This window comes from Lissotriton helveticus, chromosome 6, assembly GCF_964261635.1.
Source record: "Lissotriton helveticus chromosome 6, aLisHel1.1, whole genome shotgun sequence".
Classification (NCBI taxonomy): domain Eukaryota; kingdom Metazoa; phylum Chordata; class Amphibia; order Caudata; family Salamandridae; genus Lissotriton; species Lissotriton helveticus.
In genome coordinates, this window is record NC_136067.1 from 1121579240 (window position 1) to 1121600854 (window position 21615).

A 21615-nucleotide genomic window follows, 5' to 3' on the forward strand; every position below is an offset into this window, starting at 1 on the left:
GAAAAGTAATCCATAAAGTAACTAATTGCATTTAACTAGAAATTCACATTGCGGTCAATGTTGCATTGTGTTTGAAATTGTGTTGCCCATTGCAACAACTGTAACTACTGTACTTAAAATTATATTGCCTATTTGCAAAGTATTTAAACTAAAGTAATTCATTCTGAGCAAGTATATTTTGTAATGTAATGTATAATGTAATTATAATGCCATTTAAAAAATAAAATATCTAAAAATAAATAGTTTAAAAAATGTAGTAAATCAGTATCAAAAAAAATAAATATAACAATTAATACATTTAAAAATTGTCATTTACAAAACCTTAGAAATTCACTGGAAAAAACATAGGTTTCAGGCCTGATATAGTTAGGAATTAGCATTTAAAAAACCTTAGAAATTCACTGAAATTATACATATAGATACAACCCTGGTTCATCAGTATTCAAAAACAGCCACCGACTCCGTGGGTTTCAGGATCAAAGAAATTTATTCAGAAAACGACCAGACGCGTTTCGGCGGATTGTTCACTACATCTATATGTGTCTGAAGAATGTCTACACTATTCAAATTTTCCAGATATATATATATAAACTGTGTCTGAAGAATATCTTCACTATTCAAATTTTTCCAGAGTTTTGAGGTTTACAAAACTCCGTTGTTTAAAGAATTTTTAGCAGATCTGAAAACAAAACTGGCCATGTTATGAGCTTGTTTTGTTTAGTACTTCACTGCTGCTGAGAAATTGGTGTGAATTAAGAAACCCCATTCCTCGCAGGACACTACATTGTTTTGTGATTTGGCAACCACAATTGTTTGCAATCAATCTACACATACAACACTGCTAAAATAGCAGGTCAACTCTACACACCAATGAAGCTATATGAGTGTAAACTTTAAGTGCTCCTCTACTTGTGCGGTCGTGCACTGGAAGGTGTGTAATTTCTACATATGCTGGTTGAATGATTTATCCTAGAGGGAAATAATATCATTAATAGTTTTAGAAATTTGACAAATGGACACAGATGCAGCTTTGACAATCATAGTTTTAGGGATCCTATATAGGATCCCTAAATAGGGATCCTATTTAGGGATAGGGAACTTGGCCCTCAAGTTCAAAGCCATTATAAATGCTTGAGTGCTGTGTTGTCAATATCGTGCACAAGATGAACCTCCAAATTTTTTAATTGAGTGTATGGGGGCCAAGAGGTCGAAATGCAAAATTGACAGAATACCCGGAGCAGCACTGGGTCAAATCTGCCACCCAGAGAAAAACAAAGAACAGATAGAAGTGATGGAGGCAGGTCATATATTGGTTTCAGTGGTCACATGACAGCACGTGTGGAAATGAACCTGAATCAGCATTGTAAGTGAGCCTCTAGTGCAAGACTCGAACCATTTGTTGGACATAGTTAAGCCTTAATAGATGACAACTCGAGTGACCAGAGGGACTCGGATTCAGTACACACAGAGAGGAGTTTTGAAGTTCCCTGACCTATGAGCAGCAACAATGATGAGGCAAGCTCACTTAGTGATACGAAATGAGTTGCAAGCTTTGGAAATCACAGCTTCCATCAGCTACTCTAGGAGACTTAAGATCATTCATAATCACAAAACAATGAGGTAACCAAAAATTAACCGGAAGGACCTGGGTAACTTATGATACAGGCAAACAATGGTCCCATCGGAAAAAGCAACAAGAATCATAGGAGAACTGAATATATCAAAAGATCACTATATGGAAAAGAAGAAAAACACTCTTTTAGATTCAGTCCACAGTTACGAGGTTAGGGCAGCAGACAAGATTTCAAAACCAGAAGATTAAGAAACATACACATAATTGCATTTCTGAAAGTTTAGGTACATATAAGTCAGTCTCAAACAGCATTCTTGTTTACACATTATATCGAAAACTCTTATATCCATAAGTTTCTTTTTTCACTCTACTTCTTTTCGATTTTCTAGACAGCGATTCAAGTCAGTGCTCACTTTCAAAAAATTGCCTATTATTTTGTGCATTACAACTTCAATGACAGCAATGCTCATATAGGACTGGTAGTGCAATTCAAACATTTCAAATGTGTCGGACAGCCCAGCTTTGTTCTGAGTAATTACTAACTAAGCATTTAAACCAATAACCTCATGCCTCTGGCCCCTTAAATTGAATCATTAAAACTAAAGTCCAACAGGCAACGGAAAGCAAGGTAAAGAGATGTGCGTCAGTAGTTATTTTAAGACGCCTGTCATGAGGGGGCTTTTCCCTACATTCAATAAGGGAAGAGACTATCTTACACTTCCTATATGCTACCCAATGAGTAATTTTATGTCTGTGGGGAAAGGATGATATCTTAACTATTTAGTAACCGAGACTGTAGTCGTATGTGAGCCATGAGAAACTGGCATATAGTGCCCTGGGTATGGAATACTTATTCAGCAAGTTATGGAACCCGTGATCTCATATCTCAATCAAAAAAAGGGGAGAGCAAGCACCCTATATAGTTGAGATTTACAAAGTTGGAAATATTAATATTGTTTCTATTGGGGTAAGAGAAGTTCTTAATAGGGGTTGTCTGTCTTACTTGTACTTCCTGACTAAAACCCAATACAAATGAATGACATACAAAACTAAAGTTGGAGATGCGTTCACTTGTAACTCTGAAATGCAACTAAGCTGGTAAGGCACACAACTTTGTGCCTGCATAGTGTACTAAATATTTACAGTTTTTGTTTTTATATTGGCTTACTTCAGCCATAATATCAAACTAAGCACATTCTCTAAACAGACAGGCCAAAGGTATAAAATCCTCAGACAAGGATATCCTTAAGCTAGGTACGATGTAGCCACAGGGAGAATACAGACAGGGAAGACCAGATGGTCATTCAGTCATCTCATTCTCTTTCCATCATAAAATTTACCAAATTATGTGTGCTTGGGTGCAGCACTAGAGGACACATGCAGCACAGTGTATTTATTGCGACACAACAGAATGCCTTTTTAAGCATTCTAGAGTCTCTACAGTAAGTAACCCTTGGTGTAAGACTAGGCTACCCTCGCATAGTGTATCGGGCATTTTTTGCTTGCTCGCGGTCCTCAACGTCAAGTTGGCGACCGCGAGCGAGCAAAATCAACATCCCGCAGAGACTTTTTCCACGCTCGCGATCAGCAACATCAAGTTGCTGATCGCAAGCGTGGAAAATAAACCTCCCAGCGAGATTCTCAATGCGGATAGGTCAGGTTTCTCATTGCGAGTGGTCACCTATGCTCGTGACCGCTCACGATGAGAAACTACTAGTCCGCGTTAAGAAAGCTGCCGCTCGAGTACAAATCTACTCGGGCGGCAGAAAATGACCGCTTGCACTGTGCAAGAAGCCGTTTGCAATGATTGCACAGTGCGGACAAGCACCCGGCACTGTGCAATCAGTACAAACAGCATTTTCCTACCGCACTATGCAGTTCACGTAGCTACGCGTAGCTGCAAAGTGCACTTCACGTAGCTACTCGTAGAGCTACTACGCAAACTACGCCCAGGGTTAACAGTAAGGCCACCTCTGAGATTAGTGGGCAGGCCAACAGTAACAAAATGCCAGATTGCACATTTACCAATGGACGAAATACATGTATCCCCATGAAATATAAAAACACATAGTGCTCCTTCTATTTACTTAATGCCTATTGTGACTTCACAAAGGTAATTTGATACCAGGAAGACCATGACGTACATGTATTTTTCTAAGAACAAGATAGACAAATTAGTCACCAATAAGTCTAGTACAGCATAAGTATTTTGGCATTTAATTTTAAAATCTTTAATGATGACCAGAAGTGGGAGGAGGAAGTGCACCATGCCAACATCTGATGGGATGCAAATGCTGTGTGTGCTAATGCAGGAGGGGGAAGTGTACAGAACAAGTGCCCTTGGAAGCCTCTGATGAGTTAGGCTTGGGGGTAAGTGCATAATTGTGCCTGCACAGTAACAAGCAAAGCTTCAAACTTTAGCCCTGAGGAACTGGGTTCTAGTGACTGTATAAAAAGTATGTCTATGGTAAAAAAGAAATTAAAAATTCTAATAAATATTATTAAACAATGTTTGACTATGTATAATTACACAATTTTAACAAAACATAACAAGCTGGAGGGTGAAGTGCCCTGCCTGCTGAGAAGCAAATGCCGTGTGTGCCAATGCAGGAGCAGGAAGTGCACAAAATAGGCATCCTGGTAAGCATCTGATGAGTCAGGGTTGGTGGAAGAGCGAAGCTCTGCCTGCAACGCCAGCTATGACGAAAAAGTGATTAACAAAAGAGTGCTTTGAAACTGTAAATAAAACGTACAGAGTAATGTTACATGTAACAGTGGTAGTCCTTCTAGGAGATTACAACAATAGAAAAGAAGAGACTAAGGAGGGAGTACTAAAGAAATTAACCCAAGGAAAAAAAACATTTCCAAAAGACAGTCAAAGGAGCCAATGAAAAACATGGGCAGAACATGGGCAGAGCTTAATGCCCATATCCTGATTACAGCATGTCGTGAAGAGACAGAGCAAACGCTGCCTAGGTGACACCTAAAAAGGGAGTACAAAACATTAAGGGCCTCTTTAAAAGTAGGCCATTAATCCTGTTTGCAACCCAAAACTTCTCTTTTCAGCCTAAATGGTGATAAAATGAGGTGAAACTATTCTAAGAAATCAGGCCTGAATTTGGGGAAAAGCGATGAAATCAATACATAACACAAAATGTGCCACGTTAATACTCATTTCAGATGTCATAAATGTGTTGATTTGAGTGTTTTATAAAGTATGGCTGTGCAGTCTTACGGTGTAATACACATGCAAAAAGTGTCTTTGTTTAAGTCAGGCTCATTTGTAAAACCTTCAGCTCAACCCTGGGTACCTATGGCTACAAGCAGCAAGGCTTAAACAAAGGATCTAGTGTAAATCCTTTAACATTAACAAACAATTAAATAAGAAAGCCACACAACACAAAAGAAACCTGACACCAGTTAAAAAAGTTAGATTATATGTTTACGAATGTATAGAGTCCAAGATGACCAAAATCTACCGGAGGGTTCTGGAGACGCAGATTTTTACAGAGAAGTTCATTTTCAGCTCAACCAAAAACAAGCGTTGGTACCTGTAAAGTTTGTAAATGTTTGAAAAGTTTGTTAGAGTTGAATTTGGTTACTCAGGCCTGGCTTCGGTGACGAAATCCAACAGGGAGATGGTCTGGGGGGCTAATGAAGAGTACTTGGACAGTTACCTGGCCACCAAAGCATTTTCTATTCCGGCTCCAAACTTTACAACACGACCGCACTAGATTTTAATAGAGTGGTCCTGATGGTGCGAATACAGAAGAGGTAAGATGCTCAAGGATATTCTGGGTGCCGTGAGAAGCCGGGGTGCCTTTGTGGTGATTCATCAGTCCACGGGTCAGGTGGGGAAACTTTGACCACAAAGTCCTCTTTAAAACAGTGAAAGGCCAACTGCGGCTGGACTACCGGTCTTCGTACACAGTGGTCCCAGTGATATCCTTTGGTGGAGGCTGGTGTCACTCTTCAGTGGCCAATCTGGCCTCAGATGACACTCCTGGGTCTGGCTAACTCAGGTACAAGTTTTGGCCATCAAGGACCGGTCTCTTGGGGCACCCAGCGGCAGTTGGTGGAGATTCTTCTGGAGTGGTTTCTGACTTGCCAACGTGGGCTACTTCAGCTTTTATTACCCTGTTGCTGGTTTCAGGGGGCCAACTGACTAACACTTGGAGTCACTTCTTTAGTCTGGGGCACAACTTTTTCCTGAGCCAGGAGCCACAGTCTTCTCTACGCTAGCCTAAGGTGCAGCCCAGCAGACAGTGCAGCCTCTCTTTGTGTAGTCCAGGGGTCAATAGGACAGTCCTTCTTTCATCCTTGTTCCAGTTCTGATGTGGTATAAGGTTCAGGTTGCCGGGGTGCCATAGTTATTCCCAGCCCGAAAGGGCCCAGGGGGATGATGGGGTCACTAGGACTACCAGGTTCCCTCCCTCTTGGTGACGACTTTATGGCTATGTGTGATATCTGGAAATCCCAGAGTGCACTATTCTGCTCACTCTCAAGATGTCAGTACCCTTCCTCAGATGGTAGAAGCTTGGTAGCCCACCCTAGGGGTGTGGCTACCTGTGATCTCTTCCTAAAAGAAGAATTCATTTTCTTTGAGACAGCCTGTGATACTTTTACTTTGGGGCATGGGCACTTCCTCCAGCATGCCAGCCTTTCTGCCATTGCTAGGGACATCCAGACCTCTTTTACAGCGGCTCCCCCATGTCCTATACTTTCCGGGCCTTGTTAGAAATGGCAGGAGGCAACATCTGGTCATGCACTTCTACAGGGCTATCTCAGCAGACGGGGAGAGAAGGGGTTATCCCATTCATGCTAGGGCAGCCTGGAATGGAGAATTGGAGGTGGAGATAGGGGACTCACAATGATCATGTGTACGTGGGCTAGTATGCACTGTCTCAAGTAACGCAAGGTTTAAACTCACCCACTTTCACTATTCCCATCAAACATATATGATAGCATGTGGGTTACACAGGATTGATCTCTCCAGGCCCCAGCGATGACCCAGATGCGGTCATACAACAGCACCTTTCCAGCATCTTGCATGGCATTGTTCCCAGGTGCGTGCTTTCTGGTACTGTGTGGTTGAGACGGTGTGTTTACTGGAAGATGTTCATCAGCGTATGGGCCAAAAGATGGCTTTTAAAATTCTAAACCGGCTTCTGGTTTTGACCAAGCGCTGTGTGGCGATTACTTGAATGGGTATGGTTGGCCCACATCTGGAGTGCTGGTAACATGATGTAGCAGAATGGATTGTAGTGGAAGAAGTGAGATTGAACAAATGCAGGTCTGTTGACAAACTAGGCTAGGACCTCGACACTTGGGGCAAACTGCTGTCTACCTTCTAGGATCCCTCTGGGATGGACTGGGCTCCTGGTGATGGGACTGGTAGTTCCTCCTCGATATCCACTTATTTATTTATTTTAAAGTTGTATAGCACGTACATGCAAAAACAACAGTTGATGGACAAAATGCAGAACAATGTCATACATTCACCCCAGTACAGAGATCTGGGCCTAAATCCATTGTTGTTTTGCACTCCACACCACCCCAGTTCAGACATGGCCCTATGCAAATCAGCCTTGACCCTGTGCCTCATGGGAACAGTCCAGCCCGAACTGCCAAGCCATGTCTTTCCTGGACCGAAATAAAGCATCCTAGGACCGGTTTCTGTTTTTTTTTGTTGCTATCAGCGTCTTCAGCCAGGATAGCTTGACTCCAGTGGTGTGGAGAGCATGGGACTCACGTCTGAGCATACCCATCCCACTAGGGGTGACAAATGCAAAAACAACAGTTGATGGACAGAATGCAGAACAATGTCATACATTCACCCCAGTACAGAGATCTGGGCTTAAATCCATCGTTTTTTGCACTCCACACCACCCCAGTTCAGACACGGCCATATGAAAATCAGCCTTGACCCTGTGCCTCATGGAAACAGTAGCGCGTACATGGCCCAAATGTAGCAGAGCGCTTTACACTGTGAGCACAGCAAACAATAACAGGAGGTCCCTGAATATGAGACACTTCTGAATTACCTTCTCACTCTCATGAAATTGTTGATTTTTCCCCTAGTTACTTGTGGGCTTCTGGGACTCGCTTTTACACCACATGACAGACACTATCTCCTTACAAATTACCGTGCTACTCTGGATTCATACCCTTGTGTTGCAAGGTTTTCAATGTGTAACATACAACAATGTCCCAGAAAGGGTATTATTTAAAGGTCAAATTCATGTAGCACAATTAAATGCTGAGAGTTCAATCAAAATGGGAGAAAACCAGGGAGACATTCTTTTTTTTAATAAATTGTATTTTTAGTGAATAAACATGTTTGACATATTAAACATCATATGTACAAGCACATGGGAAGATAGCACTGCGTTACATTGAATGGTATGTAACCTATAAGATACTGTGCACAAGTGCTTGTGAAGAATAGTGACGGCACAAGTGATAGTAACGGCACAAGTGACACGTGAGGAGGTATGTACAGTGATAGTGCCTGGCGCAAGAAGAAACAGTTGGGTTTTTAAATTCTTTACATATTTAGGATACCCCAGCAGTTAATGATATAGAGTACAGAAAATATTCAAGTAGGGTATCCTTGAAGGGGGCGCCAAGAGTTCCACTGTGGAAGTCAACGGTGTTTCGGTTCGGAGAAGTATTAGGCCATCATCAGGACCAGGTTACAGTTATTTATATTGCAGTGGCAAAGTCCAGAATAGCGATAGGGCAAGGTCCCAAAGGATGGGGCTTGCTGATGAACAATAGAGGACATCAATTAGGGTCCAATATAGGGGGGAAAGGCATCGTTCCAATTGGGAAACCAAGAAGCTGCTGATAGAATTACTTGAAAATGTCAGCTAAGCGATTCGATCGCCCAGTAAAAGTCGGCCTCAATCTGATACTGCAAGGTTTTTAATGGAATATGTTTATATCTGTGTGTTCCGATTTTATTGCCTTGTTATTTTTGATAACCAATAAGAATATTTAAAAAAAAAAGATGTACAGCTCCCTGTCTTATGGCTCGCTAGGCCTTCCTTGGGGGAGACTTACATATATTGTTATGGGAAGTGGGGGCTTTGCCATTAGTTTGAATGGCAAAAGTTGGATTAGCAGTGTTACCACTGCACTTCCAGTCAGCATTGGCAGGCTAGGAGGCATTCTGTACCTTGTCCTGCACAGGGTGTCACAATTAGTGCTGCAGCCCTGGGTAGACACTCTAACATGCCCTGGATACCACATAATAGGGACTTATAAGTAAGCCAGCTCTTGCCAACTGGGGGTAGACAATTCAATATACGCTTTATAATAGGTTAGAACTCTAGCACTGAGTTCTGGTTAGCAGGCCTCAGTGCACTTTAAGAGTTGATAAACCTGCAGCATCAGTCCAAAGCTGTGGGGGTGAATATGCAAGAGGCGTTTCCTTACAATAAACTGTAATGGTCAGATACAATGTGGTAATGCCACCCGATATGAGTAATAGCATGTGCAGGAGTACCGTGGCTTTTTACTTCCAAGGGGACTCTAATGAGAAGCTTTAGGGTCACATTGCTATTCAGTCTGCACTGTGGACTGCTTCTACAGGCCCTAATGGCTAGAGAGGTCGACCTCGAAGCTAGGGAACTGGGTTCGAGTCTTGGCAGGGAATCACTTAATCTCCCCGTGCCTAACAAAATGAATGTGTCCATCGGTAACGCAACTGGTGCTCATGTAAAGCACTCTGATTCCTGCGGGTCGAGTTTGCGCTATATAAAACTCACCCAAAAAAGTATATTCAGCACCAGTGACAAACCTATTAAGAAAATGTCTACTTTAAAGGGAAAATTCATAAGAAGAAAACATTTTCTTCCCATTTAAACATGCTGAATATTTGCATTCTCAATTAAATTTAAAATCCACCCCCTAATCCTAACTGCAAATACATTTCTTTCACCTAACTCCTAAATGTAACCCCTCTGTGAGACTCCATCCCTAATTCTACCAAAAACCCTAACACTAAACAAAGGCTATGAACAACTTCGTAATATAACCCATGCATAAGGACTATCCTTTGTCCTATTTCAATCTCTTACTTTATCTGTAACCTACTACAAAACCTTGGTCCTAATCCTTATTCAAACCATAACCTTCACATTGTCCTTCTTCTTAATGAAAAGTCCTACTCAGTGAACGAACCCTTACCCTAAATTTTGCTTAAGGACTTTCCTTATCCTAATCCTATCCACAATTCATTCTTTCTATTACCCTAATCATTTGTTTTTACTCTTCAAATTTTTCAAACAATTTATTTTTGTTTCGCTCTTTCTTGGGTGACTTTTTAAATTGTTCTACATTTTTGTTTCTCACTTTTTTCTTTTCTCACTTTTGACCTTAAAGGAGATGTAGCACTGTCTACCCCAGTGTGTTAGACGTTGATATTCAGCCATTTCACCTTTTAACCGACAAGCAATCATCTTTCAGTCTAACAACTATGTATGTATATTGTGGAGGGCATGTGGGGGTGCATTTGAAGGAACATGTGTGTACTGCATGTTTGTTGCAAGGCAAACTGTTCTCTATTGTATTAAACCTGCATTGCCATTTGATTATAGAATATTCCTAAACACATTTCTTTGTTGGTCATGCTTCATATGTGCTCTTAAGTCACATCCAGTAGCTATTCAAACCTGATGCCTCCCGTCAGACCCATTGGGCTGATGAGCTGAGATGTCTGTTTCTTGACGCACTCTTTTCTAGCCATTTGTGACTACTTCTTGTGAAACAAGTTCACTTTTAATGCATAATACCAGAACTTCTAAAAGTACCAAAGAAACCAACTAAACATATTGCTGATCAGAGTGCAACTCACAGGTATAAGGGAGACTGTATGACTTGCTTTATAGACACTTACATGAAACACCTCATGGATGAAAAATTATCATATCACACATGTGGCATCTGAAAAAGGACCTTATAGGTCAGTACATTTATTGTGACTCAGCCCTGCATAGAATTAGTGCACCATTTTCTCTGCTCAGGGAAGTCAAAAGATGATAAGCTGTGATCTGAGGACAAATGGTCTGGACGGTTAGGAATTGTCAGTCTTGTGCTCAATCCATAACAATCTCTCTACCAATCTACACATGCGGTTTTATTCAGTTCATGCATAATAAAAGGTCAGAAGTCAAGTGATTTACTACTTTGAACTCTAAAATCCCTCAAGAATGAGAATGAAGCATGTATGATCACTGTTTATTACAAATAATGGTGGTAGTAGGTAAGCAGACACATACCTCCAGCTTTGACATTCTGCTGTCCAAGACACTTTTGTCCACTGTGGGATGGCAGTAAGATTTCAGCATGTGCATTGCATCACTCATCCAGTCCTGGAGTTCTTTCAGACCTTGGGAGAACTGCTGGTGTTCGGCCACAATCCTTTCCAACTTTGAAGCCTTTACCTACAATCCATGCCAGTATGATTGATGATTGTAATATTAATAAAAATGCATTTTAAAAGACATATGCAACAAACATATTCCTGTCTTTTGAAAGTGAAAGGCATTGAAGTATTCTCTGATGTGATACTAGTATCATCTAACTGTTTTAGAAAAAAGTCATTTACAATTTAGGTAAGCAATTACCTTGAGTACAATCACTCAACATGCAACATACTCTAGAAAGCACCAGCAGAAGCATATAAAGAAACAACTTACTGAAGACATTGTGGCATCATGGGCTGACAAACAAAAGGTGACAGTTTAGTTGCACAGGAATGACACCCAGCACCCAGTGGTGCATTACCTTGGTTAGGTTGCTTAGCGCTAGGTACTGAGAATACAGCTGCGATACTCTGTGCATAAAGCTTTTGCTGGCAGCTTGCCCTTCCCACAGCTGCTGAGCTTTCTCCTTTAGCCTGCTGAGCTGAGGCTCTTGGCAGCTTATTTCTTCAAGGACAGACTGCAAAGCACAAGCATGTTAGAGAGGAGAGGAGGAAACAGTACAACAAAACGCAACCCATTTAACATAAAGAACAATCTTATTGGAACAGTTCAAGCAGCCTTCAAGCAACACTACCAGGACAAAACATTAGCAACAAACTCTGCACATCACAAAAAGAAAGGAATGTCACATACAAAGGCTAAAACATATAATTAGTTAGCCAGACACATTTGCTGTTACAGTCATGGCTAACTCAAAAATGGCACAGAAAGATACAGTTGTTAGGAGGCATTAGAACACTGGAATGTTGGCAGCTTCACTGAAGACAGCAGAGTGGCAGAAAGCCAATAACAGCTGGCATCTGTTTTCTTCTCTAGTATTACAATGTTTGTTTTTCTGTTTCTCCTTGTTTAGTTTAGAAAATTCATTTTTAGTAGGTGAAATATTCTAATAGCATTACAGTCCTTCTGCCTCAGCCTATATAGGTTATTAAAGACCCTCTCCATCTTTCTAAACCCTTCCCTGAAGCTTGGTCCTGTAACTCAGGTAGAGGATCTTTAAAGGCTGTAATAGACCTTGGCAGCAAAGTATAATTCTATAATATTCCTTCCCCTAGGAGAGGGAGAAAGAGAAGCTGATGCTTGTTATTTGGCATGTTGCAATGTCACCTGTAACTTCTGTTGCTCTCTCCTCTTAGAAGGCAGGTCAAAAAGTCGGGCGCTGCTCTCCTGCACCATCTTCTCAGTGGTGCTGAGCCACTCCTGGATTGGTTCAGCACCTGCCTCAAAGTCTTTCATCTGGACCTTCAGGTTCTGTAAAAGCAAATATCATGATCATCAGACCTTCAACAATGATTTAATGCCAGTTTTTAAATTCCTGAACAGGAAACATATCTGACCACCTACTTCACTTTCGGGACTTCATAGACACTCCGTTAACTGTATTGTCCCATCTATTCCTGCACACACCGCGCTGTGCTGGACAAAAAGCACAATGGCAGATCTCTTACGTAGTAATTCCAGCCTTTTCACAAGCCCAAAAAATAACAACTATACTTGCATTAAAAAAAATATATATATATATATATACATTTTTTTTTTAGATAAAGTTGCAAATAAGTAGAAATAATAGAACGTAGGAACATGCTTGCTTCAACAAATCTTTGCACTAAAAAAGAAAAAAAATTGAGTGATCTACAAGGCCCATTCAGGTCGCAATTAGATACATAGACATAAAATGTTGAATAGCAGATGCAAAGCTTTGCAACGGAAAAATGTTGAACATTTAATGAATTAGGATTGCATGAACAAGATTAATTTGCAAAACGTGAAGGACAATCAATGAATTAAAACACTCTAAAATGGCCGCCACATTTGTAGCAACAACAACAGCCGTCTTTTCTTTCCTTTTACTAGTGAAATTAATTGAATTTGCTTTTCCTCTTTCTATGTTTATGTATAATTTATTTTAAAGATCACAAGAGTTTTGGTGTCCATTGACGTTGAGGAAGGCGTGCAGCTGAAACAGGTCTGTCCGTGAAGTCGTGTGGTAAATAAACATTCAAAAATAATTTCTCCAGTGTGCACCTCGATGTGTGACCAAGTGAACACCTCTGGCATAATGCATTTCGGCATAGAAGCCTATCTCAGATGCTGCTGTTGACACCAGGATAATGCCCACATCACCTTTGAGACTCTTGTGGCTCTCCCATTGGTGGGAGTTCAGCTCGCCCCACTTCGATTGTTGGAGTCTCTGCTGCAGTCTTGAGTCTAGGACTACAGGTCCCAGCATGCCACATGGCCGGATGAGTACTGGCTGCGGGGACCAATGTTTCCTTGATTGGGCGCTGTTATTCCGGGCAAAGGGATGCTTAGTTGTTAATGGTGAACCTGGGTCGGGGGGTGTCCTGAATTTCCTTGAGTCCCCTACATCCGACCCCAATTGGGAGAGTCAGCCGGGCAATGGAATACTAAAGCAGTGACTGCATTCCCCCCTGAAGTCATGGACTGCTCCTGGCAGTGGCCACTTGCTTGACCTGATCTCGAGGTGGTCTGAGGCTGCTCAATCCCTTGAGAAAATTGCCACAGTTGCCAGAAAAAGCCCCGGACTCTTCAGGATGGGTCCTCTAAACGCGCTCCTGGCAGGCGCATGAAACAACACACCAAGATCACTTGGTAAAAACAACCAGAGGGCACAGCGGGGAGCAGGAAATTCATTTATTGAACACCTCTGGCATAATTCATTTCGGCATAGTAGCCTTCCTCAGATGCCGCTGTTGACATCAGGATAACGCCCACACCACCTTTGTACCTATGTATACATATATATTCACTGTAAAAAAATAGGTTTCAGGGACGTTATAGTTGGTTGGGGATTTCACTCGTACAAAACCATAGAAATTCGGCCGTTATAGTTAGTAGACCTAACTATAACTCGCGCCCCTGCAATGCACTGCTGATGTCACATATTACATCACTCATGACATGCTCAGTGACATTACTGATGACATCACTGATGACAACTCAAATGACATCACTGATGACATCATTCAGTGAATGTGTCTCTGTAAAGTATAAAAATATGTTTTTATATATATATATATATATATGCCAAGGTGTATTGAAGTATGAGTGGGTGTATGAGTGTCTGAATGGATGATTTAGTAGGTGTGCGACTGACTGTATAAGTGAGTGATTAAATGTGTCTTACTGAATGCATGGGTTAGAGACTAAACAGTGTGAATGTCTTTATCAGTCTGTTAGTTGGTGTGTAAGAGGCTGCATGGCTTGGTGAGTAGCTACACCAGTGTCTATATGGGTTATTTATTGGTTGTCTGAGTATATGTATGGGTGCCTGAGTGTCTTTGTGGGGGTGTGTGTGATTCTGTGCATAGATATGTGAGTGGTTGTTTCACTGGGTGTATAGGCTCGAGAGTGCATATGGAAACAGCTGTATGGGTGGGTGAGTGTGTGTATGGGTGGGTTGGTGAGTGAATGGATGTCTCACTGGTCATGTGTGAGTAACTATATATGTTGTAAAGCAGTATATGTGAGTGTTGGAGTATATAAATGACTATATGTGAGAGTGAGTGATTGCAAGGGTATCTGTATGGATGAGTGTGTGTTTCTATCGGTGATTGTTTAGGAGAGTAAGTATGTGTAAGTATCTGTATAAATAAGTGTGGTGGTGTGTGTATGACTGTATAAGCAAGAAAATGGGTGTTTGGTAGTTTCTTTGCATGACTGACCAGGTGTATGAGTAACTCTTTGGGTGAGTGGCAGTGTGTGAGTGTCTATATGGGTGTATAAGTGGATATATCAGTGGGTGTATAGATGAATGACTGTGGGTATGAGTGACTGTATGGGTCAGTGGGTGGATGTGTGTGTAGACATGTGAATCACTGAATAGGTATGTTCTAACTGCTATTGGTCTGTCTATGGTTTCGATATTGGTGGTCTGTATTTTAGGGTGGGTGTATGAAAGGTTTTATTAGGGTATGAGGAGGTGCATCAGATGATCATGTGGATGATGTCATCAGTGATGTCATGAGTGATGTCATTTGAGATGTCATCAGTGATGTCTTCAGTGATATCACTGAGCATGTCATGAGTGATGTAATATGTGACGTCATCAGCAGTGAATTTGTATGAGTGAAATTTCCAACTAACTATAATGTCCCTGAAACCTATGGTTTTTTAATGAATTTCTAAGGTATTTTAAATGCTAATTTCTAACTGTAAAGTCCCTGAAACCTATGGTTTTTTTCAGTGAATTCCAAAGGTTTTTTAAATGAAAATTTCTAACTATAAAATCCCTGAAACCTATGGTTTTTTCAGTGAATTTCTAAGGTTTTTTAAATGCTAATTTCTAACTATGCCTACAAAGGTAGGACATGTGAAGAAAGAGGAAGAAAAGCGCAGATAGAAGCAAGACAAATGCAGAAAGAGGCAACAGAAGTTCAGAAAGATGAAGAAAAGTGCAGGAAGAAAAACAGATGTGTAGAAAGAACCAACAGAGGAGCAGAAAGTCCTCCTGTGCCCCCAACATTTTGCTGATGGGTACTGGTGGTAACTGACTATGACTAACCAGGCCTAGAGCCAGTGTTATGCTAAAAGACACTTAGAATACAGTGAAAACACCTAGGGAACACTATGCGTTGGGGTATCCCTGTGATTAGCATGACCTTCTCTGTATTTGCCATGAGTTAATGCCTGGGTCATTTCATGAGTACATAAGTAGTGACTGGATGATTAGAGTGCGACAAGGAGAGTGCATGGTGATTTTATAGGTGCTTGGGTTTTTGCGCAGTGATTGGATAAGCACATAGGATTGGCTGGGTGAATGAGGACTGCATAGGTAGTACCAGGGGGATTGCTGGACTGCATAGGTAGTCCTCAAGGTATTGCAGCAGTGCATGTGTTAGTGACAGGGTCATTGCACAAGTACATGGGTACTTAGTGGATGGATATTAGAGTACTGCAAGGAGAGTGTGTGTTGAACTTACAAGTGCTTGGCTATTGGAGGAGTGTTTGGATTAGTACATGGTAGTGGTTGGGTGACTGGAGGACTCCATGATGAGTGATAGGTTGATTGCTGGACTGCATGGGTACTACCAGGGGAATTGAAGTATCCAATGAGAAGTATGTAGGTGTTTAGAGGACTGCATGGGTAGTACACAGGGATTGTAGCAGTGCATGTTTTAGTGCCTGGATCATTGCATGACTACATGGGTAGTGACTGGAAGATTAGAGTACTGCGAGGAGAGTGCATGGTGAATTTATAAGTGCTTGGGTTTTGGCGTAGTGATTGGATAGGGACAAAGAACTGGCTTGGTGATTGGAGGACTGCATAGGTAGTACCAAGGAGATTACTGGACTGCATAGGTATTCCTCAATAGATTGCAGCAGTGCATGTGTTAGTGACTGAATCATTGCATGAGTACATGGGTAGTGACTGGATGATTAGAGTGCTGCAAGCACAGTGCATGGTGATTTTATAACTGCTTGGGTTTTGGCAGAGTGATTGGATAAGTACATAGTGCTGGCTGGGTAATTGAAGGAGTGCATGGGTAGTGACAGATGAATTTCTGGAGAGCGTGGGTACTACCTGGGTAATTGGAGGAGTGAATCAGTAGTGTGTAGGTGGTTAGAGGTCTGCATGGGAAGTGCTTGGGGGATTGTAGCAGTGCATGCGTTAGTGTCTGGGCCATTACATGTGTACTGACTGGAAGATTAGAGTACTGCAAGGAGAGTGCATGGTGAATTTATAAGTGCTTGGGTTTTGGCAGAGTGATTGGATAAGTACACACATGTCACATCAGTCCCTCCCCCTCCCTTCACCACTCTGCAAACGCACCCCCGGGAAGGTTTTAATTTGGGGGATTAATTCCCCTTGAATCCTGAGGGTCCCTGGCGGTCAACTAGCCCACCAGGTACCCCCAGTAAGCACCACAGAGCTGCGTTGCAGAGAGGTGGTCCAAGGTCACACCCCTTTTTACACCTTTCTGCAACGCAGCTCTGTAGCGCTTCCTGGAGGCACCAGGTGGGCTAGTTGGACCCAAGGGACCCTCAGGATTCAAAGGGTCTTAATCCCCCAACTTACAATGCACCAGAGGGCCCGTTTGCACAGTGGTGAAGGGAGGGGGTGGGCCTGAAGTAATAAGTGTGCAAACGCACCCCAGGCACGTTTTAAGTTGAGGGATGACGTCCCCTTGAATCCTGAGGGTCCCTGGGGCCCAACTAGCCCACCAGGTATCTACAGTTAGAACCACAGAGCTGAGTTGCAGAGAGGTGGTCCGAGGCCACGCCCCTTTTTTCACCTCTCTGCAACGCAACTCTGTTGTGCTTACTGAATGTACCTGGTGGGCTAGTTGTCCCCAGGGACCTTCAGAATACAAGGGGACTTAATCCTCCAACTTAAAATGCACCATGGAGCAAGTTTAGACACTTGTCACATCAGACCCCGCCCCAGCATTCACCACAGTGCAAACGCGCCACATGGCTCATTTTAAGTTGAGGGATTAAGTCCTCTTGGATTTTGAAGGTCATTGGGTTGCAACTAGCCCACCAAATACCTCCAGTAAGCACCACAGAGCTGCGTTGCAGAGAGGTGTTAAAAGGGGCCCCCTCTCAATGTGATTGAAGCCCCCGGGAGGTGGTGGTCCCCGGGGTTCGGGGGTCCGTTTTTGCAATTTAGTGCCCGGGGAGGTGGCGGTCCCCGGCGTGTGGGGGGCTTGAGCCCCCCACACAGGCTTTATTTTTTTTAAAATTACGTTTGTGGCAGTCCCCGGGGAAGTGGGGGGGCCGGGTGCCCCCGTGAATAATTATTAAAAGCCCCGGGGGTGGCGGTTCCCGGGGCTGCGGGAGGGCTGAGTGCCCTCCCGCACATGATGCTAATCAAACCCCAGGGGGTGGTGGTCCCCAGGGCTGCGGGGGCCCCAGCAGCCCCCCGCATATATTTGCTGCAAATACCCAAGGGACCTGGCCTATCCGGGGGCCTCAATTAAATGAAGCGCGGAGCCCGTGCTTCATTTTCTATAAAATTTCGGGGGGATTCGCAACCCCAACGCCAATTTTGCCGACATTTAAAAAAACATTTTTTGGCCCTGGGGGTCCTTGTGGGACCCCCTGAGCAGGCCTAGGGGGTTAGGGTGTTTCTACCCTGCCTCCTTTTCTTTTTTTTCACCTTTATTTTTCCCTTTTCTTGTGATTCAGTTCTACCGAGTCACAAGATGGCTGCCAACACGGCCTGGTTTGGAGTGTTGACAGCCAATTAGAATAAAGGTCGTGGTCGGCAGGGGTCGCGAGTCCAAGGTGGCCATAGATATCGAAACTTTTATTTTTTAATTTCTCAGCAACTACTGAACGGATTTACACCATTTAAAAAAAAGGTTGCTTTCTGAACCAAGCACTACCTTTTTGCTAAATTTGGGGTAATTCCGTTCAGCAGTTTGAGCTGTAGCCTGTCTCAAATTTCCTATGGAAATTAACTTCGGGAAAACGTGTTTTGGGATCCCCTTTTCTTCTCAGCCCCCGCTTGACGAATCACCCCCAAACTTTCAGGATAGGAGCTGACCTGGATAGACTTTTTGTTTGGAGAATTTCGCGAAGATTCGTCAAACGACGCCAGTTATTAGCAAATCAAAAAGTGCTTTTCCTATGAAAACTAGATTCTAACTATACCTACTGGAAGGTAATATTTGTATATATATATGTATGTATATATATATATTCACTGAAAAAAGCATAGGTTTGACACCAGTTATAGTTAGCTGGAAATTTTACTGACATAAGACCATTGAAATTCCCACGTTATAGTTAGTTGGACTCACTATAACTTGCGCGCCTGCAATGCACTGCTGATGACGTCACATATTACATCACTCATGACATGGTCAGTGACATCACTCATGACATCACTGATGTCACCATCCAGTGAATGTGTGTCTTTCTGAAAAATAAATATGTTTTATATATGTATATGTAAAGGTCGATGGAAGAATAAATGTTTAAATAAGTGTCTTAATGGATGTTTTTTTTTTTTTTTTGATTGGTTAACTGGATTATTAAGTGTATCTTAGGGAATACATATATTAGCGAGTATTGTTTAAATATTTAAATGTTTGTATCAGTGTTTCACTTTGTGTATAAGTGGCTGCATGGGTTGGTGAGTAGCTACATGTGTGTGTGTATATGGGTTATTAGATTTTTTTTAGTATCAGTATGAGTGTCTGTATGGTTTGGTGGGGTGTTACTTAGCACATAGATGCATCAATGACTGACTCACTGTTTGTATGTGTTTTGAAGACAGCATATGTGCAGGACTGTATGGGTGGATGAGTGTGTATATGTGTGTGTTAGTGAGTGAATGACTGTCTCACTAGTGTCTTTATCAGTAACTACATGTTTTAATCTAGTATATGTGAGTATTGATGTATATAAGTGAGTATATGTGAGAGTGAGAGATTGAAAGAGTTCTTGTTTAAATAAGTATGTGTTTCTATAAGTGATTGTTTAAGATAGTAAGTATGTGTAAGTTTCCTTAGAAGTAAGGTGGTAGTGTGTGTATAGCTGTATATGCAAATAAATGGATGTTCAATATTTTATTTGCATGTGTGATTATGTGTGTGAGTAACTTTTGGATGACTGTCGGTGTGTAACAGGATGTATAGGTGTTTCACTACATATGATGAGTGAATATATGTATGAGTGACTATATAGAACTGTTGGTGAATGAGTGGATGTGTATATAGATGGTCGTATTACTGAATTGGTTGTTGTAACTGGTATGGGTATCTATTTTTTTGAAACTTTTAGTTTCTATTTTTGAATATGTGTTTCAAGGGTTACATTACACTGAAAGGAGGTCTGTCACTCTGTCACAAGGATGGTGTCATCAGTGATGTCATGAGTGATGTCACTGACCATGTCATGAGTGATGTAATATGTGACGTCATCAGCAGTGCATTGCAGGCGCGCAAGTTATAGTGAGTCCAACTAACTATAACGTGGGAATTTCAATGGTTTTATGTCAGTAAAATTTCCAGCTAACTATAACTGGTGTCAAACCTATGGTTTTTTCAGTGAATTTCAAAGGTTTTTTTAATGCTAATTCCTAACTATATAAGACCTGAAAGCCCACCAGGAATCTCCAGTATGCACCAGGGGACTGCATTGCAGAGAGGTGTAATGAAGCCACGTCCCTTTTTACACCTCTCTGCAACGCAGCCCCCGTGCATGTTTGAAGAGGGGGAACTAATTCCCCTTGCATACTGGGGGCCCCTGGGGGCCAACTAGCCCACCTGGAACCTCCAGTATGCGCCAGGGGGCTGCATTGCAGAGGTGTAATGAGGCTATGCCCCTTGTTACACCTCTCTGCAACGCAGCCCCCTGCCGCGTTTGCAGAGGGGGAACTAATTCCCCTTGCATACTGGGGGTCCCTGGGGGCCAACTAGCCCACCAGGAGCCTCCAGTATGCGCCAGGGGGCTGCATTGCAAAGAGGTGTAATGAGGCCACAGCCTTTTTTACACCTCTCTGCAACGCAGCCCCGTGCATGTTTGAAGAGGGGGAACTAATTCCCCTTGCATACTAGGGGTCCCTGGGGGCCAACTAGCCCACCTGGAACCTCCAGTATGCGCCAGGGGGCTGCATTGCACAGAGGTGTAATGAGGCTATGCCCCTTTTTACACCTCTCTGCAACGCAGGCCACTGGCGCGTTTGCAGAGGGGGGACTAATTCCCCTTGCATACTGGGGGTCCCTGGGTCATATCTGCCCAAACACCGATATTCCGAACGATTGAAAATGACTTTTCTTGAGAAACATTTGGATTTGGATTATCATGTCCTATACTTTGGAATTTTTGAAAGACTGACTTTGAGGATGCTATAAATTACTCAAGTCTGCCCGAACTGTGTGGGTAAAATTGATACCTAGTCACTTTGAATAAGAATGTACTTACGTCTCGTCTAACATTTGGAAGAAATATCTAGTTATATGACAACAGGATACCGACATAACTTGAAGGAAATAAGAACGCCCTGAAGAAGTTCTATTGTACAGAACGAAACGTTTCGGCTGGCTGTGGTACATAAACTTAAGGAAAATAAAAGCATTTGAATATACACCAAGATTCAGCGCTTCAATAAGGACTCTAAGTGATATGATTTGATTGGACTTATTGTGCAAGTGGTGCTGTGCCAAACTTTGGAATATTCTCCACTACTCTCTACTACTTACTCTCTCCTACTCCACTACTCTCAAATACTCACTCTCTACTACTCATTCTCTACTACTCTACTACTCTCTACTACTCTCTCTCTACTACTCACTCCCTACTACTCACTATCTACTACTCTCTACTACTCTCTCTCTACTACTCACTCTTTACTACTCACTCTCTACTACTCTCTACTACTCACTCTCTACTTCTCACTCTCTGCTACTCTCTACTACTCACTCTCTACTACTCTCTCTCTACTACTATCTCTCTACTAGTCTCTACTACTCACTCTACTACTCACTCTCTACTATTCTCTCTCTCACTCTCTACTACTCTCTACTACTCACTCTCTACTACTCACTCTCTACTACTATCTCTCTACTAGTCTCTACT

At 42.3% G+C, this 21615-nt stretch overlaps 1 protein-coding gene across 1 annotated transcript in view; it reads right to left on the reverse strand.

Annotated features, from left to right (window-relative positions):
- The window catches only part of SYNE1 (spectrin repeat containing nuclear envelope protein 1), a 2361447-nt gene that overhangs the window by 1233733 nt on the left and 1106099 nt on the right, over positions 1–21615 (reverse strand). The window contains exons 58-60 of the mRNA XM_078648775.1: positions 12172–12315; positions 11366–11521; positions 10858–11022 (exon numbers count right to left, since the gene is read on the reverse strand). Of these exons, the coding sequence (XP_078504901.1) occupies positions 10858–11022; positions 11366–11521; positions 12172–12315 (465 nt within the window). The remainder of the gene's footprint in view (positions 1–10857; positions 11023–11365; positions 11522–12171; positions 12316–21615) is intronic.